Raw genomic sequence first — 25,780 nt, 5'->3', positions numbered from 1 at the left:
GCCGTGTCCCCTCCACAACTGGATTGTCACAGACGAATTCCAGCAGCCATGATCATGTATTACCTTTGAAAGATTTTATTTAGCCAACAGATGCAGCATTGATAGAAATCTCAGAGCCACCAAAATAAAAACGACAGAAAAATCCACCCGGAAAAGATTCCTGTATTGTTCAGCTTTCGGCTCCTATTAATTTGTGATTAATCTATGTCTGGGGAAAATGGCATAAAGACAAGGGGAAGGAAAAAAAAAAAACAAACAGTGAACTGAGCCTGCGTAAACACCAATGTTTGTGACCTCTGCCTGAGCCTAACCAACAGTCACTTGTCCACCGTGTGACTGAGGGAATGGCTCTGCCACCACGAAGCATAGGGGAGCAGGGAACAGGGGACACCTGGGAGAGATCAGATGTGAGGAAGGTGCCCAGTTCTCAGTCATAAATCACACAGCCAGCAGTCATTCCCCCCAGCCCCTCTTGAAAGGTATTTGAGAGGTTTTATAATTAATGATAAGCAATCAAATTAAGAAACTAGAGATCATGGGTTTTTTACCTAGAATTTTAGGGACATGAAAGGAGGGAGAAAGAAGTGATTTCAGATGCAGTTTTGAGCTTTTCCAGTGCTCAGAGTGAAAAGTGAAATTGGCACCAATGCACACACCAAACGCTGGTGGCTGAGACTACAGGCGGGCCCTGCGGGAGCACTTAGAAGTCAGGTTCACCAGGCAGCGTGTGCCCGGTCTGCTTCTCACGGGGTGGCGGTCCCACCAGAGCCAGGGTCTGCAGTGAGAGAACCCACCGATGGGAAGGGCACAAGCGTGCCTGAGACCCTTTGGCATCGCAGGGGCTGGGCTGAGTTGATGGCCACAGCCAAGGCTGCCAGGTCGTTTGTTAGATCCGCCCGTGTCCATCCCTGAGACTGTCACTAAGCTGGTCCCTCCAACCCCAGGAGAGGCTCCTGGAAATGTGGAACCAAGAAGGGGCTTGCTCAGAGTATTGAGACAGAAAGGCGTGCCCCACATCTGTCTAGCTGAGGGTCAGGGTCACCACGTGGGGGCCACCGCCCCATGGCACCCACGTAACTACCCATGTCCCCCTCGTGGCGTGGGGCTCAGGGAAGAGTTTGTCTGGAGCCAGGAAGTCTTAAAACCCTCATTCCTTGCATGATTCTTCTTTTCCGCTTATTTACACTTTTTATTGATTTACGTCTGTGTATAAATAGAATTGATGCTCAGTTTGGGGAAATTCGACAATACATTTTTTTTTTAATTTTTTTTTTCAACGTTTTTTATTTATTTTTGGGACAGAGAGAGACAGAGCATGAACGTGGGAGGGGCAGAGAGAGAGGGAGACACAGAATCGGAAACAGGCTCCAGGCTCCGAGCCATCAGCCCAGAGCCCGACGCGGGGCTCGAACTCACGGACCGCGAGATCGTGACCTGGCTGAAGTCGGACGCTTAACCGACTGCGCCACCCAGGCGCCCCTCGACAATACATTTTTAAAGAAAAAACTGCGAATCATCATAATTTCTCAACCCTAAAGCCATTTTGTTGTCATTTTTTCGTGCTTCATACACGTCTGTGTATATCTGTCTTACTTTTTCCATATTTTAGATCATGATTTATTTACAATTTGCTTATTTCACTTCACCTGGTATCAGTAAAGATTTTGGGAAGCATTTGGATATTTCTGTAACATCTCTTCATACAAATTGTCATAATTCATGTAACCAGCACTTTGTTGTCAGAGGCGGCATAAGACCATGGATAGAACATGGTCAGACAGACCTGGGTTTGAATCCCTGCTTCCCCTGACTTAGCCATGTGACTGTGAGCAAGTCACATTACCTCCAAGTGCCCTCTGTAAAATAGAGGCTCTAATGCCTAACTCACAGGCTTATCTGAAGATTAGAAATATATGTATAAAGTGCCTGGTGTTTTAATAGCCTGGTCACATTATTATTTAAATTGGTTTCATTTGCCCTCTATTATAAATAATGCTTCAGGGAACATCTCTGTGCATAAATCTTTCTCTGCCACTATGATTATTTCCTTAGGAGAGATTCTTAGAAATGGAATTATAAGACCAGAGGGTCTGAATATTTTTAAAACTCCTGATACATAACCCCAAACAGTTTTCCAGAACCTTCTACCAGCATTGAGTATTGTCCCTTAAAAAAAAAATCTATTTTGATAGAGAAAAAGTGATATCTCGTTGTTATTTTGACTTGATAATTAATGAGACTAAACATTTTCCAAGATGATTATTAGCTACTTGCACTTATTATTCAGAAACTGTCTACTCTTGTCCATCCCTCGTTTTCCATGAGAAAACCAGGGCTCCTGGAAGAGAAATAGCTTGGCTGGGCTTCACACAATTAGTGTGTTCATTAATTCATTTGCCAAATATGTACTGAGCATCTCTAGCATGCCAGGGACTCTGCGAGGCCCTGGGGTACAATACAGAGAGAGGTGAAATAGACAAAGGGCCCTCCCCAATGGAGCTGCCACCTGGTGGGAGAGACATATGATAAGTCAATAGACACAGAATATAATTACTCATAGTGAAAGTATGACTCACTCCCAAATATTTAATTGGGCAGTGAATACAAGCCAGGTGCTGGGGATACAGCAATGACCTGGGGAGACAAAACCCATGTCCTCGTGGAATTTAGCAGAATCAAGAATTGTACCCAGGCTCCCCTGCCAGGCCAGAGCGTGCCTCTTTTGATCATATCCCTTCAGCTGGACTCTGGAGAAGAGAGGCAGGTGACACAGGGAATCCAGGAAGGTTGGCTTGTCTCTACCATTCAGCATCTTCCTTGGAGTGTTAGTCTGGGTTCTCCCCCATGTTCAAGAGATTTACTAGAGAAACATCTATGAGGGAAAACGGGGTGGGGGCTGGGAGGCTAGGAAAACATCAGAGTGCAGTGCAGGTCTGACCCATGTGAAGGAGAGGGAAGGAAGGAAGGCTGGGTGGAAAGTCCTAGATTATATCACAGTTCTAAGAAAGTCTGGCAAGATGGGGAGTCTCTAGACCAAATTGCCCATCAGAAGAATCTCCAGTCTCCCAGGAACGGGCCAACCTTTAATGTCTGTGCCATCCTCTAGTTGGGAGCAGCCCAGGGGAAGTGTGGGCTCTGAGTGAATGTAGTGATGGATTTCAGACACAGTAGCTGGGGTCATTGGTCAGTTACACTCCCCACAGAAGCTTTGAGAAGTACATGGTCACCACACCAGCATCCCCTCTGATCATGAATAGATATTGGCTGTTGGTTGGATCAGACTTCTGCTAGCCAGAGATTGCCCTATTCTCTAGAGGTCATGCCAGGCAGCCAGACAGATAAGGGCTAAAGATTATCACAGTCACTCTTAAGGAGCCCTAGCAAAGCCCAGATGGAAGGTATCCTGTCCCATGCAGACACTGCCAGAGGAGAGAGACCACATCTGCCCTCAGGTCTCATTTTAACATAGCAAATGTCCATGGAGTACCTACAATATGCAGAGTCACTGGGTCTCACTGCAACCCTCTCACGCCCTGCTGCCTCACCAGGCATCTGCCTTGAGTACAGGGTGAGCAAGGCTCTGGACATCATAGTCATAGGGAAGGGACTGAAGAAGGCTCCCTTCTTCTTTGGACTCTGTATTTGCATTATAAAGAGCACTTCTTTGGGAGTCAGAAGACCTGTGTTATAATCCTGATTTTGCTGCTTCCTTTGCAAACTATGTGACTTTAGGTAAATTATATAATTACCATGAACCTTGCTTTCTTGGGGCCATAAAGACCATGTGACCTTGACCTTGACACCTTCTGACAAACAAACGAGGCAGTAAGTATTTTAACCTGAGAGGCCTTTTGATCCTGCTACCCTGGCAGACCAGACTTAGGGTAGGCAGAGGGTGGGACGTGGCTGCCTCTCTGGCCAGACTGTCCCCTCATTCTTCTCTCATCTGCTCAGCTGCCACCCAGTAACTGGAGCGTGCACCTGCCAGCCAGGCTGGTCTGGCCACCACTGCAACGAGTCCTGCCCTGCTGGCTACTATGGCAATGGCTGCCAGCTGCCTTGCACCTGTCAGAACGGCGCCGACTGCCACAGCATCACTGGGAGCTGCACTTGTGCCCCAGGCTTCATGGTAAGATGGGAAGGGTCTCCCACGGCCTCATGCTCTCCGGCCTACACAGAAGAGGAGGCGTCAGCTCCTCCCACCTCTGAGTGGAATCTGGGAATCCCTTTGCCCAGGGACGAAGAGTGGAAGTGACTCCACACCTCCCTCAGAGAGCTCCTGACCAGAGAGCCCCCAGGCTGCTCTCAAAGGGTCAGTTATACTGAGGTCTGTAATTGTAGATTAAAAGGAGGGGGTCTTTCCATTGTCCCCTCAACCCTGAGCACCGGTTGTCTTTGCCCAGCTCTTCCGTGTCCAAATCCTATGCACACGGTCTTTCTCCATCATAATAACCACAGTATGCACAGTTTTGTATTCTACTTGCTTTCACCCACATTTGCTGCTTGGGCTTCTTGATTATCATTTTAAATAGCTGCATAACACTGCAGGAGCTGATGTACCCCAGTTTACTCAGCCATTCCCTTACTGCTGAATATTGAGTTGTTTCCAATGTTCACGGCAAATGTTACAATAAGCATCTTCCTACAAACAGCTTTTCCTCTCCTATTGAATTATTTCCTTAGGGTGAATTCCCAGGGTCAGTGGGCATAATATATTTATGGCTTTTGATGGATGGTGCCATATTACTTTCCTCAAGGGTTATATAAATCTATACCGCCACCAGCCATGTACAAATGTACCTATTTCAAAACAACTTTGCTAACATCCTTTTTTTTTTTTTTTTTTTTTTTTTTGGCTAATTATATCGGTAGAAAATGGCTCCTTGATGTTGCTCTAATTTGCATTTCTCTTCTGATTACTGGGGAGAGTGAACCTTTCCCCCATGTGTTTACTATTTGTATTTTCTCATGAATTATGCTGGCTTTTATGAGGTGAGGGAACTTGACACTGGAAGTGGAATCCTGTTCGAAGGTGGGGCGTGCCCAGTGGGTCTGAGGACCCAAGCACTCTGGGGTCCCCCAGGGCCATATATTTGATTGTGCTGTAGGAAGTGGTCTGTGCAGCACAAAGTGTGGTCTTTGGAACCACACTGGGGTCACATCCTGGTTGTCCTAAAGCATCTCCGTGACCTTGGAGCAGTGAGTTAACCTCTCTCAGGATCGGTTTCCTGATCTCTGGAATGGAACATGTGCCTCGCAAAACTGCTGCCAGGTATAGAGATGAAATACATCAAGTACCTCACCTCAGTGCTTCTCAGACTTTAGTGCACATATGAATCAGCGGTGGGCCCTATTGCATTGCACGTTCCGGTCCAGTAGATGCAGGTGGGGCCTGAGGCTCTGCATTCTAACAAGCTCCTAAGTGATGTCAGTGCTGCTGGTCAGTGGCCTCATTTTGAGTAGGAAGGGGTGGTCCTCAACTTGGGATGCCCATTGGAATCACCTGGGGAGCTTCATAAACACTGCTGCCTGTCCCCCCACCCCACCCCCGCCCCAGAACACTGATATTTTTGGTCTAGTTGAGGCCAGTGTGCTGTCAAGGTGGAGATCCACCGATCTACAGGGAAGCACAACATGGGAGTGTGGGTTTGCCTGGTGTCTTCTGTGGGCAAGTTGCCCTGGTCTATTGAACAAAATTCTGTTTAGTTCCTTCTTCCTCCTCCTCCCTGGTGCAGATAAAACTGGGTGAAAATGAATTCCGGTGACATCTTTGAAAGAGAAAGAAGTCTGTTCCCCCTGTAGGTTTCCTTTCTTATTTACCTTCATTGGTGTGTGCTTTGGCCATAATTTCCACAGAAAAATGTGAGTGCCCAAGGTTTTGGTTTGGGTGGGAGAGACTAGTTGTTTGGGAGACTGAGTGGAAGTGAACAGATCACACCAGACATTTAGTGTGGGCATTCTGACCCCAGTTCCAGTTCCACTATGACTTTGGACAGATGGCTTCCTCCCTCAGAGCCCCCAGTTCCTCCATCTGTAAATGGTAAGTGTTCAGGGGGAAATGAACCCACTGATTTCTAAGATGGTCCACTATGCTTCGCTTCTCCGCCTTTTGGCTAAGATCAAGTGTAAGATGGCCCATTGTGCAGAAAGCACATATCAGGGACCATGTCAGAAAGCACACCCTTATGGGGGAGATAAAGGAAAGTAGGAGCAAGGAGGGGTGTGTGTTGTGTATGTGTGTGTGTGTGATGTATGTGTGTGTTAGCCAAGGGAGAGGGGCTCATTGAAGTTGTATACATCATCTGTGGGACTGCTGAGTGTCCCATGTTCCCCCTTCTTCACCCCCCAACTGCCTGCCTAGTCACTATTCCTCAATAGAAGGGAGAATCAAAGCCTTCAGATGGCTAGGGAGGCCAGAGTCTGTGTGCCCAGTGCCCCCAGACCAGGGCTCCTGCAGTCTGGAGGCCAGTCCCCTGCTTCTCTTCCTCCCATCTGGGATGCAAATGACTTCCTGCCCTTGAACTTTGGGAGACTTGGCACTTGCAGTAATCATCTCATTGTGGAGTCCTACCTGCCTGGGGCTCAGGGCTAAGACAGATTGTAAGCCAAACTGCCCTGGTGAGACCCTGTGAATTCTCATCCATCTCCTCCTGCCCAGCCTCATTATACCTGGAAAGGCTCTTCTGGGGCCCTGTTGGGTGTTGAGCAGGAGCTGCTGGAGGTGATTACAGGACAGTCAATTGTTCTCATCCAGTGTGACTCATTCCTGAATGCACCAGGCTCCAAGGGGGAACTCATTACTGTTGCTTTTACTCCAGCTTCTGAATGAATGCAACTTCCTGCAATTAGCCAGCTCTGGTCAGGGTTGGGGTTGGGGCAATCAGCAGAGCCGACTTGGCTGAGACCTTCACCAGAATGCCCTGCAGTCAGTAATAATTAGGAATGCCTTTATTTGCTAGTTAATCTATAAATTTATGCAGCTGCCCTTTTCCTTGAAAGATTTTTAGGATGAGCAATTAATTAGAGACTAATTAAAAGAGCCCTTTTCTGAGTGTTTGGAGACCTCTATCCTAGGCTCACTAACCTTGGACATGTTGCCTCACTTTGCTGGGCCTCAGTTTCCTCTTCTGTAAGATGGGAGTCACATCATTCCTGTCTGCTATTGGATGTGAGTAGCCAACATGGTAATAGATGTGAGGCCACACCCAGCAAAGCTGGGCCCCACCCAGCAAAGCTCTCCCTGCCAAGGGCTCTTTAGGGAGGATTTGGGGATAGCTTTATTAAAGCAGAGTCTCTGAGGCCTGAGAATGGCCTCAGACTCAACGTAGATGTGAAGAGTACTAGTAAGGTAGCGAGAACCACCCTTGAGAGTCTAGTGGCCTGCCTGCTCCGGCCAGATGGTCCCCAACCCCTGCAGAGGCCATGAGAATATGGGGCAGAAGCAAGACCCACCTGGCAGCCTGGGTGTGTTGGCCTTTGCATTCTTCCTCCTTCCTTCTCAGAACACTAGATATTTACCCTGACAAACTTGGGAATCATCTGGTGGTATGGAAAGGCTAATCAGACATCCATTTAGCCTTCAAAGAGCTTGTGCTCAGTAACAATCATATTCACACTAGCAGCAAACACTTATTGAGTCCTTGCTGCATGCTTCATCTTTATTCCTCACAAGAGCCCTGTAGAGGTGCACTTTCACATTCTTCAATTTGAAAATGAGGAGCTGAAGTTCAAACAGGAAAAGTGACTTGCCCAGGATCACAAAGCCAGTAGTGGTGGGAGCCGCTGAGCTCTCATATGTTAGATGATAGACTTTGACTGACAGATAACCATGGAACCACACAAATCTGAGTTCAGATCCTTGCCCTCCAATTCCCACTCTGCCTACTGGCAAGCCTAAGCCTGCGCCTGCCTAAGCCTGAATTTCCTCCATTGTTAAGAGTAGACTTTGCCATGAGAGTGAGAAGCTTCATATGGAAAGTTTGTGATTCAGTGCCTGGAACACAGTAAGCACCCAGTAAAATGGTACTCATTATTGGTGCACTATGAGAGTATTGGGGGGAGGGGGGCAGTGTTTCCTCCAAGTTCAGCACTCCTCCCATCAAAGAGAGTGTCAAGATGAGCTATATATACCCAGGGGTTCCTTTTGGAACAAGCAGAGCCATGAATATGCACAGCTGTGGTTCCAAGCAGGTCCACCCAAGTACCTGTGGATCACCCTAAATGGTCAGTCTCAGGAAGCATTATGGGGTGGACACACCTGCTGATGTTTGGGGAAATGGACATAGAGCTGGAGGTAGGAGTAAAGTCTAGGCATTTTACATGTTAGCTTGGCAATGCCAGTGTAATAATTACTTGAGGCATGGTTTGCTGAATTACATTGGGGCTGCTGGGTGGGGCAAAAGAGCCCTGGGCTAGAAGGTGAGAAACCAGGTTCGTAGCTCTGGTTATGCTAGCTTTCAGGGCTTCTATTTCTTATCTGTAAAATGGGAATGAAATCGGCTCCGCAATAGAACAGTGGTATGGGAACTAATCATTAAAATGGGAGGGCTTAGGGGCGCCTGGGTGGCTTAGTGGGTTAAGCGTCCAGCTTCGGCTCAGGGCATGATCTGAGTCCGTGAGTTCGAGCCCCGCGTCGGGCTCTGTGCTGACAGCTCAGAGCCTGGAGCCTGTTTCCGATTCTGTGTCTCCCTCTCTCTCTGCCCCTCCCCTGTTCATGCTCTGTCTCTCTCTGTCTCAAAAATAAATAAACGTTAAAAAAAAAAAATTTTTTTTAATGGGAGGTCTTAAAATTGGGAGGCATATTGTTTCAGCACCTTGGACAGCCACCACAAGCCTCTCCTCTAAGGTTGTCTTGTCCTATCAGAACCTAGGGTCCCACCCAGTCAGAACACCAGGTTGAACAGAAGTGTGGGAGGGCAGAGTGAGGGTCGCAAGACCGGAGGCTCAGGCCAGCAGAGTCCTAGGAGTGTCCACATGAGGGATGATTCAGGAAGTGAGGAACAGCCTAACCGTGGTTGAGGGGACTAAGTGGAGCTGTCTATCCACTTGGAGGCTGAAATCACATCATCCCTCTATATGGTTTCTCTTTACCCACCAAACAAAACTCAAACCCTAGTCCTTTGCATGCCCTTAAAACTAGTTAGTCCACCTTAACTTCATCTCCTGCTAAAGTCCTGCCACAAATCTCTGCTGTGGCCACACATGACTCACCTTTCCTTAAGCACAGTGTCTGCTTTGGAGCCTCTGACTGTGCCTTTTCTCAAGCTTTTCCCTATTCCTCGAATGCCCTCCCCACTCTCCTTATCTCTATGAAAATCTTTCTCAGCCTTTCAGAGCTAAGATCAAAGGCTGCCTCTTCCATGAAGCCTTCCCTGAATATTCCTTCTTCAGAATTAAGCTCTCCTCTGTTCCCATAGCAGATGGCTCATACTCAGAGTCTGTCTACTCCTCCAGCTGCCTCCCCCTTGGCCCATGTCTAGCATGTGAACATCTTGCTCAACATACTCACTTTGAAATGGATGAAACTTTTGAGAAGAGCAATGAATGCCCTTAAAGCAGAAGTTTCCAGCACTGACCGCTATAGGAAGGAAACTCATGGCATTTCTTGAGAGACCGTGCCAGCAGGGCTGAGGCTTGAAAACATCCATTGGTCTCTCTGCAGTTGAGATAAACAGGTAGCTGTAGTGGGACTAGAATAGCTATCACCCAACATCATCTCTGGGGTTTTTTTTTGGGGGGGGGGGCGCGGGGAATGGTGTGAGCTTTCTACCTTACGCAATATTACATAGCGGTTACCCAGAGACTGTGGAGCCAGATTCCCTCGCTTCAAATACCAGCTTTGCTGCTTACTAGCTGTGTGACCTTGGGCAGGATGTTTTACCTCTCTGTGCCTCTGTCTTCTCATATACGGAAGGGAAATAATAATAAAGCCTATTGGATTACTGGGCTGATAGAACTAATTAATACATACACAATAACTAGAATACCTAGCATATCAGTACTCTTTTAACAAGAGTTAGCTTATTATTACCATTATTTTTTCATTCATACTGCTGTTGCTATTGTTGTTATTTACCCCAAGAAGTTCCCTACCTGAAGAGATTGACTGGTCCTGGCCTGAATGCCCTCTTTGGGGGTCCAGGCAGAAAGGGGAGCAAGAGGAAGAGAGTAGTTAGTTGAAACTTCCTTCTGGCCAGGAGCTGCAGGGTTGACGGGGCCTCCTGGGTTCCCAAGGGCAGCCACAGGACTGAGAATCGACTTTCTCATCACAGGGGGAGAAGGCTAGCTTCTCAGCCCCTGCACACTTCTCTGCTGACCAGCTTTCCTTAATTAAGGCCTCACCTAAGTGGCCAGCCTGATGAAGCTTCCTTGCCTGCTCTCAGACTAATTGCTGCCACCTTGGCACCTGCAGCGAACAGCCTGTGCGGTCACCAGAGCTGCAGCGATTGGATTTCCCAGACCTTCTCCCTGCATGGAACCCGTGTGTCTGGGAGATAAGGGGCCCTCTGGTCATTGCTCAGTACAGATGCTCCCTTTCAGCTCTGGCTATAATGGGTGTGGGGAGCATGGGAGGCTGGGGAGAGGAACCTGGTGTCCCCTCCCATGGGGTCCGGGGCCTATATTTCTCCCCTGGATGACAGAATTTCTATTACCTTAAAGGGCTCATCTATTTATGCTGCAATTTTTTGAAGTCCTGTCTGCTGTTATTGAACCCTGCATGCTGGCGAGGGGAGCGGGCACTCCATCACCCAAATGAACAAACTCGTTTCCACATTTTTCTGCCTTTTCTCTGGGCTGTCAGTAGGTCGTATGCAAACCTCAGCCGCTCTGGCCAGGGAAGGCAGGACAAGGGGTGAGAGTTATGAAAATCCAGATCAGTGGAGCAGTGATTGAATTTTCCTCCAAGGTTTTTGGTGTCCTTTAAAGACGTCACTCTCCTCCAGCCCCCACCCCCAAGCTGGACAAAATGTGTGTCTGCCTTTTGTGCAGCTCCTGAGCTGGAACGAGGGAGTGAGGACAGCTGCGGGGCCAGAAGAGAATGTGGACTGAAAAATTACAGCCAGGTGACATGTGTACAATGTGTGTGCCTTTTCTTTTCTAACTGTTTGTTCTTTATCAAACCCAAGGTCTGCAGGCTATTAGCCCTAAGCTTTTCATGTCCCCCCCCCCACCCCGCCCCGCCATTGACTGGTTTCCTAATTATAGTACAAGATTTTCCTGGGTGCTGCACTGCAGATGAGGAATTCACCCTCTAGCTGCCCTGCCCGTGTGAGCAGAGAAACACAGGTAGTGCAAAGTAGCAAAAATGTAAAAATGTGAACATATACACACCACACTCCAGGACTCAACTCCCAGCTCTGTCATTGCCTGCTGGGTGGCCTTGGCCCAGTTACTTATGCTTCTCAAGCCTTAGTGTTTCATCTATAAAACAGGATAAATAATGGTACTATGTTCTAGTGTTCTCAGGATTGGATTAGATAAATATGTACAATGCTTAGAACAAAGGCTGGCATGTAGCAAATGCTTAGTAAAGTCAAGGTTTCTTATGTGGTTGTATAGAGTTGATACACTGGAGGCAAAGGCATGGACTTTGGGGTCAGACAAGCCTGAGATGGAGTCCCAAGCCTGTCCCTCAGCTCTGTGAACTTAGGTGACGTCCTCAGCCTCTCTGAGCCTCAGTTTCCCATCTGTGAAATGGGTTAATAGTGCCTGCCCTTCAGGGTCAGTGTGAGCACAAAATGGGAATTATTCTTCATCATGGGAGAGTGGGAAGAATGCTGAGCACTTCCCTACCGCACCTTCTCATTTTAAAAAGAAGGAAACAGGTTCAGAGAGGGAAAGTGACTTATCCCGGGTCACACAGCAAATCGTTAGCAGAACTGGGATGGAAATCAGGTGACACAATTCCCAGTCCGATGCTTTTTCTGCCTTTACCTCCTTCTCCTGAGTTTGCTGTCCCCGGAGCAGACATCAACTGATTTTACCCAGGGCAGAGAGGGGGATAGCAGTTGGGGGAGTGGTCACCAGAGTATTAAACCATGTTGGCAATTAATCCACAGAGCAAAGTAGGGGAAATTGGTTTTATGTCACTAAGGCTGAGTCCAGCCTTCCCCCTCTGGGACCCCGTGGTTTATGGCTTTATTAGGGAAAACTGCTGACTCTTCTGTTCTAAAAAATAGACGTCCCTCATGTCAGAGCACCCTCTCCCTGCTGGCTTCCTCATGTCTTTATCAGTGCCCTCGTTACTGGGGTCTGGAGCTGGGACTTTGGTCCAGAGCCTGGAGCTCTCTCCATGAAACAGAAGAGGGTGTTGGAGCTGAGGCATCCATGCTTTGAGCATCACCAGTTTTCTTTTCATCCAATTCTCTGGTGTTCCTGGGGTGTCTGCTCCCACTGGCTCTCGGGCCTGGCCACCCCCCACAGACTCTGGAGAGTTGGCCCAGGCCATGAGTCAGGGATGCTGTCCTGAAAGGTCTAGAGGAAGCAGATGAGCGAGCGGAGCTCTGAGTGACCATGGCACGCCTTAGGCCAGGCCCCCTGCTCTTTGTTCGTCATTTTATGTAATCCTCACGATCACCCTGTAGGTGCAGACTATCAGTATCCCCACTTTGCAGATGAGGAAACCGAGGCTCAGAGAGGTGAAGTAACCTTCCCTAGTTTGTAAGTGGCCACCAGGAGCTGAGCCTCTAGCTGTGTGAACCCAGAGCCTGCACTTTGAGCCACAAACAAAAACTGGAGAGGAGAGGGCTGTGGATCTGTGCTAAATAAGCAGCTTGGAGACTCCCTCAGGCCTTTTCCTGGGAAAGGGCACAGCCTTGGCAACCTCATTTCTCGTTTCTCGGTGGGAGCCTAGTGCCCTTCCTCACTTTGTCTTTGAGGGGAGGTAGGCTAGGAGCCTCAGTCTCCCTCCCTTCCTCTGGGGCGGCCCTTCCCAGCTTACCCAGCCACCTCACATAGCCCCCCTAATGAGGAAAGCAGGGCGAAAAGTGTTAGGGCTATTGCATAGAAGAGGAAACCAAAGTTTGGAGGGGTTCCAGGTCTGGTCCAGGGTGACGTGACTCGTGAGGACATTGAGCTGGACCCAAGGCTTATGGCTCGGAGGCCACACTCGCCTCAGGACAGCTGTGCGGTGGGCGGATCAGGGCTGAGGAGAAGGCCAGCCGGATGCTGACCTGGGCTCTGACCCTGGCTTTGCTGCCACCTCACTATTGGACCAAGTCACTTTACCCGTCTGTGCCTTCACTTCATCTTCTACAAAGACAGGTGCTCCCTGCATCCTGGGGCCGCTGTAAAGCTCACAGGAAACACTTCTAGGAAGGACTGGAAGAAGTTCCAGGGTGTGTGTCCCCAGAGGCGTGAGGGGGAGCAGTGGGCAGACTGACTCCCTACCAAGCTTGCAGGTCTGGAACAAAGGAGGAACCCCCTCCCTTCCTTCCCGCTACCCCTGCCCTCTCTTCCAAGACCCCACCCAGCCTGGCCCCTCCCCGGCCATCTCCCAGCTTCGTCATTAGCACCAATAGTCTCATCTGCAGCAGTAATTGTGCATCCCAGGAGGGAAAGGGGTTCCTGCCAGAAGATGTGATTATGTCTGGAAAATGAAAGATGTTGCACAAAAAGGTCATGAATAAATTACTTCAAGGCGGGGCGAATAGGGAGCTTAGCAATGGGGGTAAACACAAAAACAAAAACAAAAACTCAAAAGTTGTCTCCAGAAACACTACCAGATAATTGTTCTCACCTCACCTGAGCGGTCTGAGGAGGGGTGTTCATTCCTGAGACAGGCACAGGGGACCTGGGCAGGGCCACCCCAGCCTGATGGCCCGGATGAGCAGGGGTGGACGGAATGTGAGGGGAGAGAGTGGGAGCAGAGCCGGCGGGGCCCTGTGCACCAGGGCAGGGACACGAGATGAATTCAGCAGGCAAGAGGGAGCCACTGTAGTCTTGAGCAAGGGGAGTGACCAAAGCAGCCCCGTGCTTGACCTCTGCCGCCCCGTACCCTGTGTGAGGAGACAGGGACGTCACTGTCTAAGAGCTCAGCTTATAGTGAGTGCTCAGTGGAAGTTGGCTCCCATCACTCCCTGTGGCTCTTCGGCAGAGGCTGCTTGGTGTAGTGGGGAGGGCGTGGGCTTTGAGCCGAGGGAACCCGCGTCTGAATCTCGCCAATGTGGCAGTGTATAACAGGCCCGCCTCGTATACCTCATTTTGCTCACCTCCCACGGGGAGTACCTTGCAGGATGGTAGTGAGGGGAAACAGAGCGTGAAAGTGGCCAGAGCAGGTAAATCTGTTCCTTTCCTTGCGGTCTGCAGTGGCCTGGGCTCTAATGGACCGTGTGTAACACTCAAAATGCCTAAAGCATTTATGGCCCTTCCTCTGGGCCTGGCACTCCTCTAAGAAGATGACATATATTAACTTACTTGAGCTTCACCGCTACCCTTGGAGGAAGGTATACCACAATCCCCGTCTTGCAGACAGGAAGACTGAGATGCAGAGAGGTTAACAGCTTACCCCAAGTTGGTCAACTATACCCCATTAAAGCTGAAAAAGTAAAATGCCCAGGGTTCTGTAAGTGTCAGAGCCAGGACCTAAGCCCAACAGTCAGATTCCAGAGCCCACTGGAACCTCTGTGCCCTGCCTCTTCTTTGGGCAAACCCCAAAGGATCCTCAGCGCCCCCCACCAGGCTAAAACCTTAACCACGGCCACAGGGGTGCTCCAGCCACGGGAGTCAAATTTGCAAGTAGCATCAAACTGGGGAGCAATCAGGCATCCGTCACGTAGGACGGGAAGCATCAATGTGACAGGTGGTGGTGTGGATGGAGCCCTGGGTCCCTACCATGACCCCTGTCTCTACCACAGTTCTTCCACGCCAGAATGCTCTCCTGCCCAGCATCTCCTGTGTTCTCACAGCCCTATGGGTGACAAGTCACTGCTGCCATTTTATACACATGGGAACAGGCTCAGCATGGTTACCGATCTTGGCCTTCCCCACTCTCAAGCCCAGCCCTGAGCCGCTCCCCAGGCCAGGGCTGCAGGACAAGCCCCTCCAGCCCCGTCTCCCTCTGGGGCCTTGCTCCCCTCTTCTCCCTGGCCTGCAGACCCAGACGGGCTGTGCCCCAGGCTGGAAATTACCATCTCCCTTCCTACAGGGAGGCCACACCTACTTTAGGCTCCCTTCAACCCCGCCCGGAAGCCTCAGGGCCTTACATGGGAAGCACCTTCTAGGCCCATGTTGTGTGTAGTGAAGCATTCTTTGAGAAGTTGGCTGAGAAAACCTCTGAGAGCCTGAAAAATCCATAGGTCACCTGCTTTAGAAAGGTGCAGAGAATTAGCAGTCGGGGGATGAGAGGAGTGGACGGTGTGGGTAAGGGCAGCCTCTTCTACCTCCACTCTGTGCCCCCAAAAAAGCTTCTTGAGTTTCAACTGCTGGGCCTTCTTTTTTTTTTTTTTTTTTTATGTTTATTTTATTTGTGATAGAGAGGGCCCACGAACGCACACGTGAGCAAGAGAGAGGGACAGAGCATCCAAAGCAGGCGCTGCACTGACAGTGGAGAGCCCGACACCGGGCTTGAACTCACAAACCATGAGATCATGACCAGAGCTGAAGTCAGACACTTAACAGAATGAGCCACCCAGGCGCCCCTGCTGGGCTTTCTTTGTAGTCAGGCCTATAACTGCTTTTCTTTAATGACTGACTACAGTCCGTAAGCGATTGAATTTGCCTGAGTCTGGGTTTTCAACCTCTCTCAACCAGAAAGGGAGTGGCCCAGACCCCTGCCTTTGGGGGAGGAGGGTTCCTAAAATAGGCTGGAACACTAAATCGCTTACCTGCTGTTGGACCCACCTTTGTCTTCAGGGCACAGTTTGGAGCCTGGCACCGGAGGCCTTCCTGGGCTGGCTGGGCCGGTCTGACCGCCAGATGCCTGTCCTATCCACCACCCCTCAGCCCCAGTGTTCCAGCAGATCCTAACAGATCACCTTGCCCTGGAGACCCCCTTAGCCACGCATGGCCCCGCCGCTGTGCCTCTGTCCAATCTGCCACCTCCCCGGATGCCCTTGCTGTCCATCCTCCTGGTCGAACCCGGCCTGTGCAGGAACCAGCCTCAGCTGGGTTTCTGCCTCTTCGTACAGCCTCCTTGCTCGCTTCCCACTGGAACGAAACCACTCCATATTGTGTGCTGGCCCGCCCGCTCTGGTGGCCCACTGTGGATGTTTCTGTCCTCCCTACTAGACAGCTGCCGGGGTAGGGGGCAGGTCTGTCCGATTCATCCCTGTGTCTCTGCCCTTTTCCCCCCCCTGCTTCCTTCCTAACCCCGGCCCCTCCCGGGACTGGCACAGTCTCCTGCACAGAATGGGAGCAGTAGCTATTCGTTGAATAAATGCATGGGTCATTTAGAAGCATCCCCTTGGGGCGCCTGGGTGGCTCAGTGGGTTGAGCCTCCAACTTCAGCTCAGGCCACGATCTCACAGTTTGCAGGTTAAGCCCCACATCCGGCTCTGTGCTGACAGCTCGGAGCCCGGAGCCTGCTTCAGAGTCTGTGTCTCCCTCTCTCTCTGCCCCTCCCCTGCTCACGCTCTGCTCTCTCTCTCTCTCTCTCTCTATCAAAAATAAAAACAAAACATTAAAAAAAAAAGAAAAAAGCATCCCCTAAGTCATGAATAGTCCACATTTTCCTTGGACCCTGGTAAACATCCCCATCAGAATCTGTAGGAGCCTCTGTTTCCCATAATCTGGTTCCCATCTGGGACATTATCACTATTGAGACTCTAGCTGTTCAGGCCACTGCCCTGGGCCCATACCACCCAGCCGCCACCTCAGAGGATCTAGGCCCTGCAATACACACACACACACACACACACACACACACACCTCTCATGTGTCCAGTCCCTCACATGGATCCAGCGTGTCCACACCATACAGTCCATACTCAGAGCTACCTGAACAAATCACCCTTGGGGCTCTATGGCCAGGATTGGCACAAATGTCCGACGTGCAGATGCTAAGGTTATACCACAGCCCCCCCACCACTGGTACAGAGCACGCCAACACCAAACTCACGCACTGCACGGACCACGCATGGCGGCCCCGAGAAGCTACCATCCAAATCAGGACCCTGGGACAGCAGGCATAAATCCTGTCCCTCAAGGGCTCTTCAACACATGCAGAGCACATGTGCATCTAGTACGTGCAGGGCCCACGTGTAATATTCACATGACACGCATCAGGAGTGTATACGCACACACGTGCACATGCGCACACACACACACAGGCTCCCCAGAAACAGTCTGCAGAACATCTGAAGTAGGGCGGTGGCCCTCCGGTACTAGTCTCATCTTGGGCCCCCCGCCCCACTCTGTTCTGCAAACTCTTTCCTCGAAGCTCATGGAGACCTCTCCTTGATGCCCCACCGTAGGCTCTCCCGGCAGTTCAGAAGCAGTGTTCTCCCGGTGCTTTCTAAAACCACTAAGGAACTCAAAAAAATCTGATGCGGAGTGATTGGGGCCATAAGGCTGTCAGGGCTTGTCCAGGGATTCTCGAAGCTTCGGGCCCAGTCTTTGTAGGGAAGCCTTGTCCTGTTCTCAGGGGAGAACTGATCCTGCAGGGGAAGCCCTGATCCTCTGTGTCTGGAGTCATCCCCACCCCCAGACCCTCAGCACAGGACACAGGAGGAGGAGCAGGGACGGGGCAATGAGGCCAAGAGCAGGAAAGCGAAGCCGTCTTAGAAAGCGAGGCCTTCCCACTGAGGGCTGAGGCCCTCCGCGTGCGGCAGGCTGACGGCATGCTCAGTCGCCAGCAGTGCTGTCACCATCATCGTCACTGTAGCCAGCGCTGTCTCTTTCAGAGGATACACGCCATTTGATGGGTGTCGGCTCACTCCCCAGGTTCTCTCGCTCATGGGGCCTGTTCTCTGTCTTTCCGCCATCTTAGCTTTATTCCTCCAAGTTTTAAAGACTTTGGGGCTTTAAGAGTTTCCCGACACGAGGTACAAGTGCCCCCTAAGACCGCCCCCCGGAAGTTGCTAGTAGCCATCAGCATACATTTAATAACTAATGTGTAGGAAGGCACCAGCACGCAGTAGGTGCTCGGGACATTTGGGTCCCCAGTATCGCCAGTCTGTCTGCAGCCAAGGTGGCTGGGTCGAGGGGAGAGCTTGGTCCGAGGGATCTGTTGGCCCCTTTCCCACAGTGACTTAGGGCAGATTGACCCCTCCAGCCTTGGTTTGGCCTCTCTCTAGGGTGGTTCTCTCTCGAGGGAGGTAATTCCTTCCCTGCAGGGCTATTATAAGAACAGAAGGGGACAGAGGACATCAAGCACCTGCTATGGGCTGGCACCAAGGGAGCAGTCTGTCCTGAGACAGTAGGTCAGCCCCGTCTGTAGGGGTGCAGGGGTGTGGACAGTGGTGAGGACCAGAGTCCTGCCTGCACCTGCTCCCCGTCTCTGGGGGCTGCCCACTATGCATGTAAGAACTCTGCAGGGCTCTTAGACTTGGGAGTCACCTGGCAAGATACAGAGACCTCTGATGAGGGCTCTATGAGCTCTTGTTAGCCTGTGATGCCTTCTCTGATCTCAGAAGAGACTCTTCAGGAGGAACCAGTTGGAGAAGGGGAGGGGACTTACTGATAGGACAAGGACAGCAATGCAGACCAGAAGAGAAACTTTGTTTTACCAAGACAGCAAGCAGCTGAGTCTCCAGGAGGACCTCCTGGTCTTGCAGCCAGTAAGTGGCATGGCTTTAACTTGAGCCCAAATGTCCTTCCTTGACCACACTCACAACCGCTCAGGTCTCTGTAATATCTTGGTATCTGTTTGGGAACCATTAGAAGGTGTCTGTGCTCCTTCAGAGAAGACTCGTGAGGGGTCAGAGTTATATAGCACATTTGTGCAGATGAGAAAAAGGCATCCCTTTCTCAAGACATTCTACTGACATCTGCCAGAAAATTAATGTAATATATACCCAAACTGATGACTGTCCTGTGAGTGGCACCTCTAGAGTTGTGCAGTGTGTTGCCTGCACAGCTGTACAGAGCAGCCTCAGGTCACTGACAGCTAACTCATTTTGGACAGACATAGGGCTTCCAGGCCTAATCTTCAGCCCTTTTCCACCCATCCCCCTTGGGAGCCAGACAGAATGACCCTGGGTGTTACCCCCTCAGCATGGGAAGGCAGGGATGGGAATGGATGTGATAAGTGACCTCCATCCCTCTCTCCCTCTCACCTCTTTGACCCTCTGCTCCTCATGCCTTATGCAGAGTTTCTTTTCCCCAACATGTATCTGCTGTCAGTTGCTGCTTTATCAGTGACACACTAATTAGGTCCAGTGAGGTTTGCTCTGCATTGGAGAGCCCTCCGTGGTTGGCGTTCGGTCCGAGCTGTTCTCCATTTGCCTTGTGAGCCATGTGTCATTCTTTCTCCCCAGAAAATTATAAATGAGGCTCCCTATCTGGGAGTCCCACTGCCTGAGCGTTGGAGCCGGGGGTGGTGACGACTGAGAAGGGTGGGCAGGGAGAGAGCCAGCAGCCCAGGGCTGGGACTTTGCTTGGCAAACGTGGCCACCCACCTGGCAGGGGGCCTTGGAAAGAACCAAGCGGACTCCACATGTGTGCTGCTGGCATTGACATGACGTTAGACATCAAGATCAGCCTGCACTGGTGGCCGTGAACCTCCAGGGGTGGCAGGGGAGGGGGAGGAACAGGAGCAACCAGAAGATCTGAGAGGCCACTAAAGGCTGCCTACAGAACGTTGTGGGGATGTGAGAAGGGGACTAACCTCCACCCTTCTCATGCCACTGCCTCACCCCGTGCTGTACCCTGCTCCAGCCACTAGAGGGTAAATTCCATGGGGGGGGGGGGATAATCTCTGTGCCACTCTTGGTGTGTCCCCCAGCCTAGCACAGTGTCTGACACGTGCTCATGCTTGAAAACCATTTCCGGAACGACCGAACTAAGTCAGTACATGTGCACTGAGCAGCGAGGGTCTGTGCTAAGGGCTGGGGCTGTAGGGCTGAATAAAGCAGACCCAGTCCCTACCTTCCTGGAACTTACAATCCAGTGAATGAGAGCTGATTTTTTTTTTTAATTCATTACGATTGCAGCTAGTGCCACAAAGGAGCCAGTGACAGGGACCCCTGCTCTGAAGTAGGGGGGTGGGGGGAGGCTCAAGAATATGGTAGGGGCTGAATAGGACCTTAGGTTGCATCTAGTCCGGTGTCATCATTGATGAGACCCGGGGCCTGTCATGGTGCCTGGCCTGTATAGGAGGTGTTTGGCAAAGTTCTGTGGACTGGATGGATGGACGAATGAGGCCACGTTGCCATGAGCTGGTGCTTTTGCCTTACTTCGATCCATGCATTCTGACCCTAGATGCAAGGGCCGTCTCTTACCTAAACCATCTGTAGCTCTCCAACAAGAAGACATGTGGGTCAGGGTGGCTTCCCTGACTGGCTCTCCCAGAGTCCTCTCTGCTGAGCTCCCATAGGCTGGCAGGAACATATACCCACCACCCTGGCCTGGATCTAGAGAGCCCAGCTCCGCTCCATTTACACTGCCTCCCACCCCCAGAACATATTTAAAGGGACCCAGAGATGAACTTGCAACATCACCTCCCTCTTTTGTGGGAGGCAGAGTCAACCACTTTCCATCCCTCTCCTCCTCCCTCTCCAAAAAATACTCATTAACCTCTGGCCCGTTGCAAGGAAAACGGATGATCCACACCAGAAGCCCAGCTGCTGATTAATTTTCCCAAACAGGGCCAAACTACAAAGCAGCGTATTGCAGGGGAGAAAATTCAATAAAGAGCATTTGAAACAAATTTAATAGAACATGTAGCTCATTACCCACCGGGGTCTGGGCCTATGCCGCCACGTTGTGCAAGAAGGCAGGTGGAGGGTGTAGGGGAGATTTGCATCTCTTCAGCAACCAGCTCCAGGGGTTCCATTCCACCGGTAGCTCTTTCAAATCAAGTTCAAGATGTTAATAGCCAATGCTGCATCTATAATTAACAGGCCTTTGGATGAGAGGAGGTGTTCACATCCATCGTCCATTCACAGAGTGGAGCCGCTGAGCGGGGCTGGCAGGCTTCCCCCAGCAGAAGCTGGAACCTCGGGGGTCTGTCCCTGTGGGAGGTGGAGGGCTCCCTTTCCGGGGCTGGGGGTGTGGGCTGTGCGGAGGGGAGATGGGGATGGTTAAGAATGTAAGAATACTCAGGCATCAATTTCCAGGTGCTGAGAAAGACTCCAAACATCTGGGCCTCAGCAGGCAGCCCTTCCTCAAGGTCAGGGCCATGTGTTCCGGATGCTCTGTGCTTCGGTGGTGAGTGTGCTGTCAGTACGAGCAGGGGCAGCGTAGGCTCTCCTAGAGTTTCACCACAGCTAGGCTATTAGCATCCTGTGCTTGTAATGGGTGCCAAGAGATTGAGTTTGAAACCCATCCCTGTTTCTCATTGGCTGTGTGGCCTTGGGCAAGTCATGTTCCCTCTCTTGGCTTCAGTTTCCTTAACCTGTAAAGCAAGACAGCTGGACCAAGTGATTCCCAGAGTCCTTCCAACTCTGGTGCGACGGGCTGTCCCCTCATTGTTATGAATGGTGTGTGGTCAGGCCCAGACCATGCATGAGCAGAGTAGGTGGCCGCCTGGCCCGTGTGATTCTTAGAGCCCCAGGAGGACTCCCCAGCCCTGGGCCTCTGTTCCTACCATTCCTCCGTCCTTTGGGCTAAGACCCCTACTGCAGGCAAGAAAATGTTCAGAGAGTCAGAGCTGAAGGGCCCTTAGAGACAATTCAGCCGGTGGTTCCCAGCTAGATGTTTGAAAAGGCTGCAGCAGGTTGCCAAGAGGGGTTTTGAACATTTCACAGAGCCTACAGGCAATATTCCATTACCTGCGATGAAGCTAACTAAAACACCAAGGTTTTTCTTTTGCTTTTAATTAGAATTAAATTAACTCTAGGGGCGCCTGGGTGGCGCAGTCGGTTAAGCGTCCGACTTCAGCCAGGTCACGATCTCGCGGTCCGTGAGTTCGAGCCCCGCGTCGGGCTCTGGGCTGATGGCTCAGAGCCTGGAGCCTGTTTCCGATTCTGTGTCTCCCTCTCTCTCTGCCCCTCGCCCGTTCATGCTCTGTCTCTCTCTGTCCCAAAAATAAATAAAACGTTGAAAAAAAAAAAAAAAAAATTAGAATTAAATTAACTCTATGTGATATCTCAGGTTACAGTGCGCTCATCAGAAGCTCTGATTGGTTGCAGGTGACATCACTGGAATTTCTGGGTCATGGTTGGTAGACAAGATGCTGCCACCAGAGTCACGTGGCATGTGGTCACTGGCCACATTCCACCTGCTCAATACGTGACTGGCCTTAGATACCAGCCCAGAATATCGCCAGTGCCTTTCAAATTGAAGGGGCTTTGTAGGGGGAGGATACTAACAAGGGTCCTTGGTGGCAAGAAGTTGGGGAGACGGATTGATTTTAATAACGACATATAATTGATAGGGAAACCAAGACCTATATATGACCCAGCATGAACGTGGGTCAATCAGAAGAGAACACTGTCTTCTGGCAGTAAGAGATGTGCTGGATGGAGATCTTGGGGGAACAGCCTCAATACAGGGCCTTAGGGTGCTCTTGATGAAGGAGTGAGGGTGTAAGTGCCAAGATCTGTGAGGCATGAGAGGTGCCAAATGCAGTCTCCCCAACTTTACCTCTGATGTGAGCTCACAAGCCTGGCCTCTTGTCCTCTCCTTTTCCCCGCAGTGTGAAAAGATCAACAGATGTGGATTCAGGGCTGGTCTAGACCAGGCACTGGGCCGGGGGACAGGGAGCAGAGAGGATGCAGTCTGGCAGCCAGTCCCCTGAGCGTTGGCCCACAGGTCTCAGCTCCGCCTCGTGGCCCTCTGGCTTATAGTCTCCTTTTCATGAGAGCCATGGGTTTGATCATCTTTACCATCCTGTTCAGGTCAGAGGGTCTTGTCTCCCTGAGCAGGTGCACTGGAGGCCAGCAGGGTAATTTTGTAGCTGCACTTCTCACCCTCAGCCTGGCCGGGCAGGCTTTGGGCAGGGAGTGGCAGGGTATGGCTTGGAACCATAGACCAGGATCTGGCCTGGCTTTCCCTTTTCACAAGAGCCCCCAGAAAAGGCCAGCTTTGGCGTGGTAACGTGGCCAGCCTCAGACCAGACACTATTCTGCTTCGTGTGTGTGATGGGAGCCACAGAACCTGGGCCCAACAGGTCCCGTCACTCATTTGTTCAACATGATAGATACCTGTACTCCATGCCAGGTGCTGAGCTACAGACACTGGGGCAGCCCAGACAGATAAGAGCCCTGTTGTCATGAAACTTTCAGTCTCACTGGGGGAGCAGACAGCAAATAAGTGGACAGGTAAACACATCTGGATGCAGCCAAGAGTGTGCCTGTGTGGACGCTGCCTGGGAGTTGCCCAAAGGCAGACACTGGGTCTCAGCATCCTGAGGGCCCCTGGAGCCCACTGCCAGGCTGGCTCAGAGTTGTCCCCATGTAGCGAACATTTGTTGAATTGCCTGGCATGAGAGAGAAAGCATATGGAAGGTGCCCAGTCCTTCTGGTTGTCCACAGTAGAAGCCAGCGTGTACCCACAAACATCTCATTTCAATTAAACAACATTTATTGAGGGCTCATTATGTACCAACAGGCTCTCAAGCCCTGAGAATCTAAACATGAATAAAATCAGATCCCCATCTCCCTGAGCTCACAGCCCAAGGCAGACGCAAACACAGTGGCTGTGTATGTACCCATTCCCACTAGAGCAGGACTGGGGGTGGAACGTAGCAAGAGGAAAAGGATTTCTACCCAGACCCACCCAGGCAGGTAAACAGATACCCCTAGACATCCACACATGCACGCGCACATGCACACACACACAGGCACACACTCACAGGTGTATACACTGACTACCTAAGCACATATAGATACAAATACTGACCCTGTAGGCTCAGACCTGCCTCACAGGCCATCATGATTAAAGCCTGTTAGTGGTCCCCCAATCTGGGGAGGTGTGTGGGTGAGAGAATGGCCTGCATGTTGGGAGGTCGTACCTGGGGCGCCTTGGGAACCACCCCGCCTTAGCCAGCCTCACCGCCGGAGGTGGGCGGGGCTGTTAGTCTAAATCTGAGAAATTAGGCTGATGATTGGCATGCAGTAAATGTCAATCCCCAGAGACAGCCAATCAATTCTAGAGCAGGCCTGACCTTCCGCTCAGTGGCCGGAAGTAGGGAACTGGACGAAAACTTTAGTATTTGTGCTTCTGAAGGAGTTTGAGCCAAGTGGGGGTCAGGACAGAATGGGTGGAAGAAGGGGAGTGCTCGGAGTTAGGCGTACCAGGCTCACATCCCTTTGGTGCAGTACTCTGTACTTTAGAAACTGCTCGCTGCTCTGTTTGGACTTTTTGCCTTTAGGAACTAACAAATGCAAAGTGTTGGGAGGTGCTCCTGGCACATAGTAGCCCCTCCTCAGTGAGAGGTCAATCTGTCCTCCCAGACCATGCCCCTGGTGTGTTGTGATAAAATTTCTGGCCTGCTTCAGCCATGAGGAAGAGAACTGGGGACACAGCCTACAGGAGGAGGGACAAGGTGAACCCGGGGGCATGAAGTCAGGATTCCTGCCCCTGTGAGCACCAGCCTTCTTGACTGCACAGGGCCCAGCATTGTTCACTGAGTGAGAGATGATCCCTTTTCCATAGCTGCCTTCTGCCAAAACCTTGGAGGGTTTTGTGTATTCTTTCCACAGGAGAGATTTCTTTGCAGTAATAAGAGCTTTTATAGCAATTTCTACCTGCCAGGCGCTGTTCTGTCTACTTCAAATGTAACTAATTTGATCCTCTTGACAATCGTTATGAGGTAGGGATGTTATTTCTCCCATTTTACAGATGCAAGAACTGAGGCCCAGAGCGGTTTAGCAAATTGTGCGAGGTCACGCAGTAAGTGCTGGAAATAGGATGGCACCAGAGTCCATTCTCGAACCACCGGGCTCTGCCGCCTCTCTGGAAGGAACGTCTGATTCTCCTTCCTCCCTCCCTGCCTTCTCCTTCATTCTCACTAATACACCAGGGGTGGGGGGTGCAGAATAAGTCACTGACCCTCTCTGAGTCTCCATTTCCTTCTCTGGGAAGAAGAAAGTCCTCTCGGCCCGGCAACCTCAAGCTGTCAACATCCCTGCATGGGTTTCACTGTGAGAAAATGGGTGCCCTGGTGCAGCCTTTTGGGGAGCAAACATTTCAAGCTGGGCATTCTGTATCTTGCCCCCTGGAATAGGGCCAGGATGGAAAGTCCTCTCTGAGCCCCATCAACAGACCCACAGCTGGGCTCACAGGCCCCTGGAGGCCTCCTGGGAGGACTGGGGCTGGGGACACTAATGAGGATACCAGGAGGGAAACCCCTCTCCCTTAAAGTAAATCCATGCAGAGAAACTCATAAGCTGTGCGTGCAATTTGCACATGGGCCAAGACCCTCAGAGCTTAAATATATTCCTGGGGGCTATTTATAGTCTTGGAAAAATTAGAGCTTTCTGGGTAATGGGAGTGCTGCAGACTCCAGCTGGTCAGGGCCTGCCAGGGACTGGCAAGGGAAAGTGTGGGAACCATGGAGACTTCTGGTGAAGGACTCCAACCTCTAATGAGCACATGCTCAGAGCAGACAGGCTCCTGAGTGTGGAAGGCATGTCCCAAAGAGCTCAGGGAAGAAAGCCCAAACCCCCTTACCTGCCGTTCAAGGCTCCCAGCTCCCCTTTAAATATCCCCCTCACCGCTCTCTACACAAACTCTTCCAG

General features: G+C 51.0%; 1 protein-coding gene across 11 annotated transcripts in view; it reads left to right on the top strand.

Annotated features, from left to right (window-relative positions):
* MEGF11 (multiple EGF like domains 11) overlaps window positions 1-25,780 on the top strand; it is a 362,425-nt gene that overhangs the window by 299,951 nt on the left and 36,694 nt on the right. For all 11 annotated transcript variants that reach the window (XR_015252725.1, XM_086710990.1, XM_086710991.1 and 8 more), the window contains exon 10: window positions 3,955-4,129. Coding sequence is in view for 10 of the 11 variants with exons in the window: in XM_086710990.1 (XP_086567116.1) it covers window positions 3,955-4,129 (175 nt within the window). In the remaining variant the exon portion in view is untranslated. The remainder of the gene's footprint in view (window positions 1-3,954; window positions 4,130-25,780) is intronic.

The sequence above is a fragment of the Puma concolor genome, chromosome B3, assembly GCF_028749965.1.
Source record: "Puma concolor isolate L17-30 chromosome B3, mPumCon1.1.hap2, whole genome shotgun sequence".
NCBI classification, from domain to species: Eukaryota; Metazoa; Chordata; class Mammalia; order Carnivora; family Felidae; genus Puma; species Puma concolor.
This window is presented reverse-complemented; position numbering and strand designations above follow the sequence as displayed.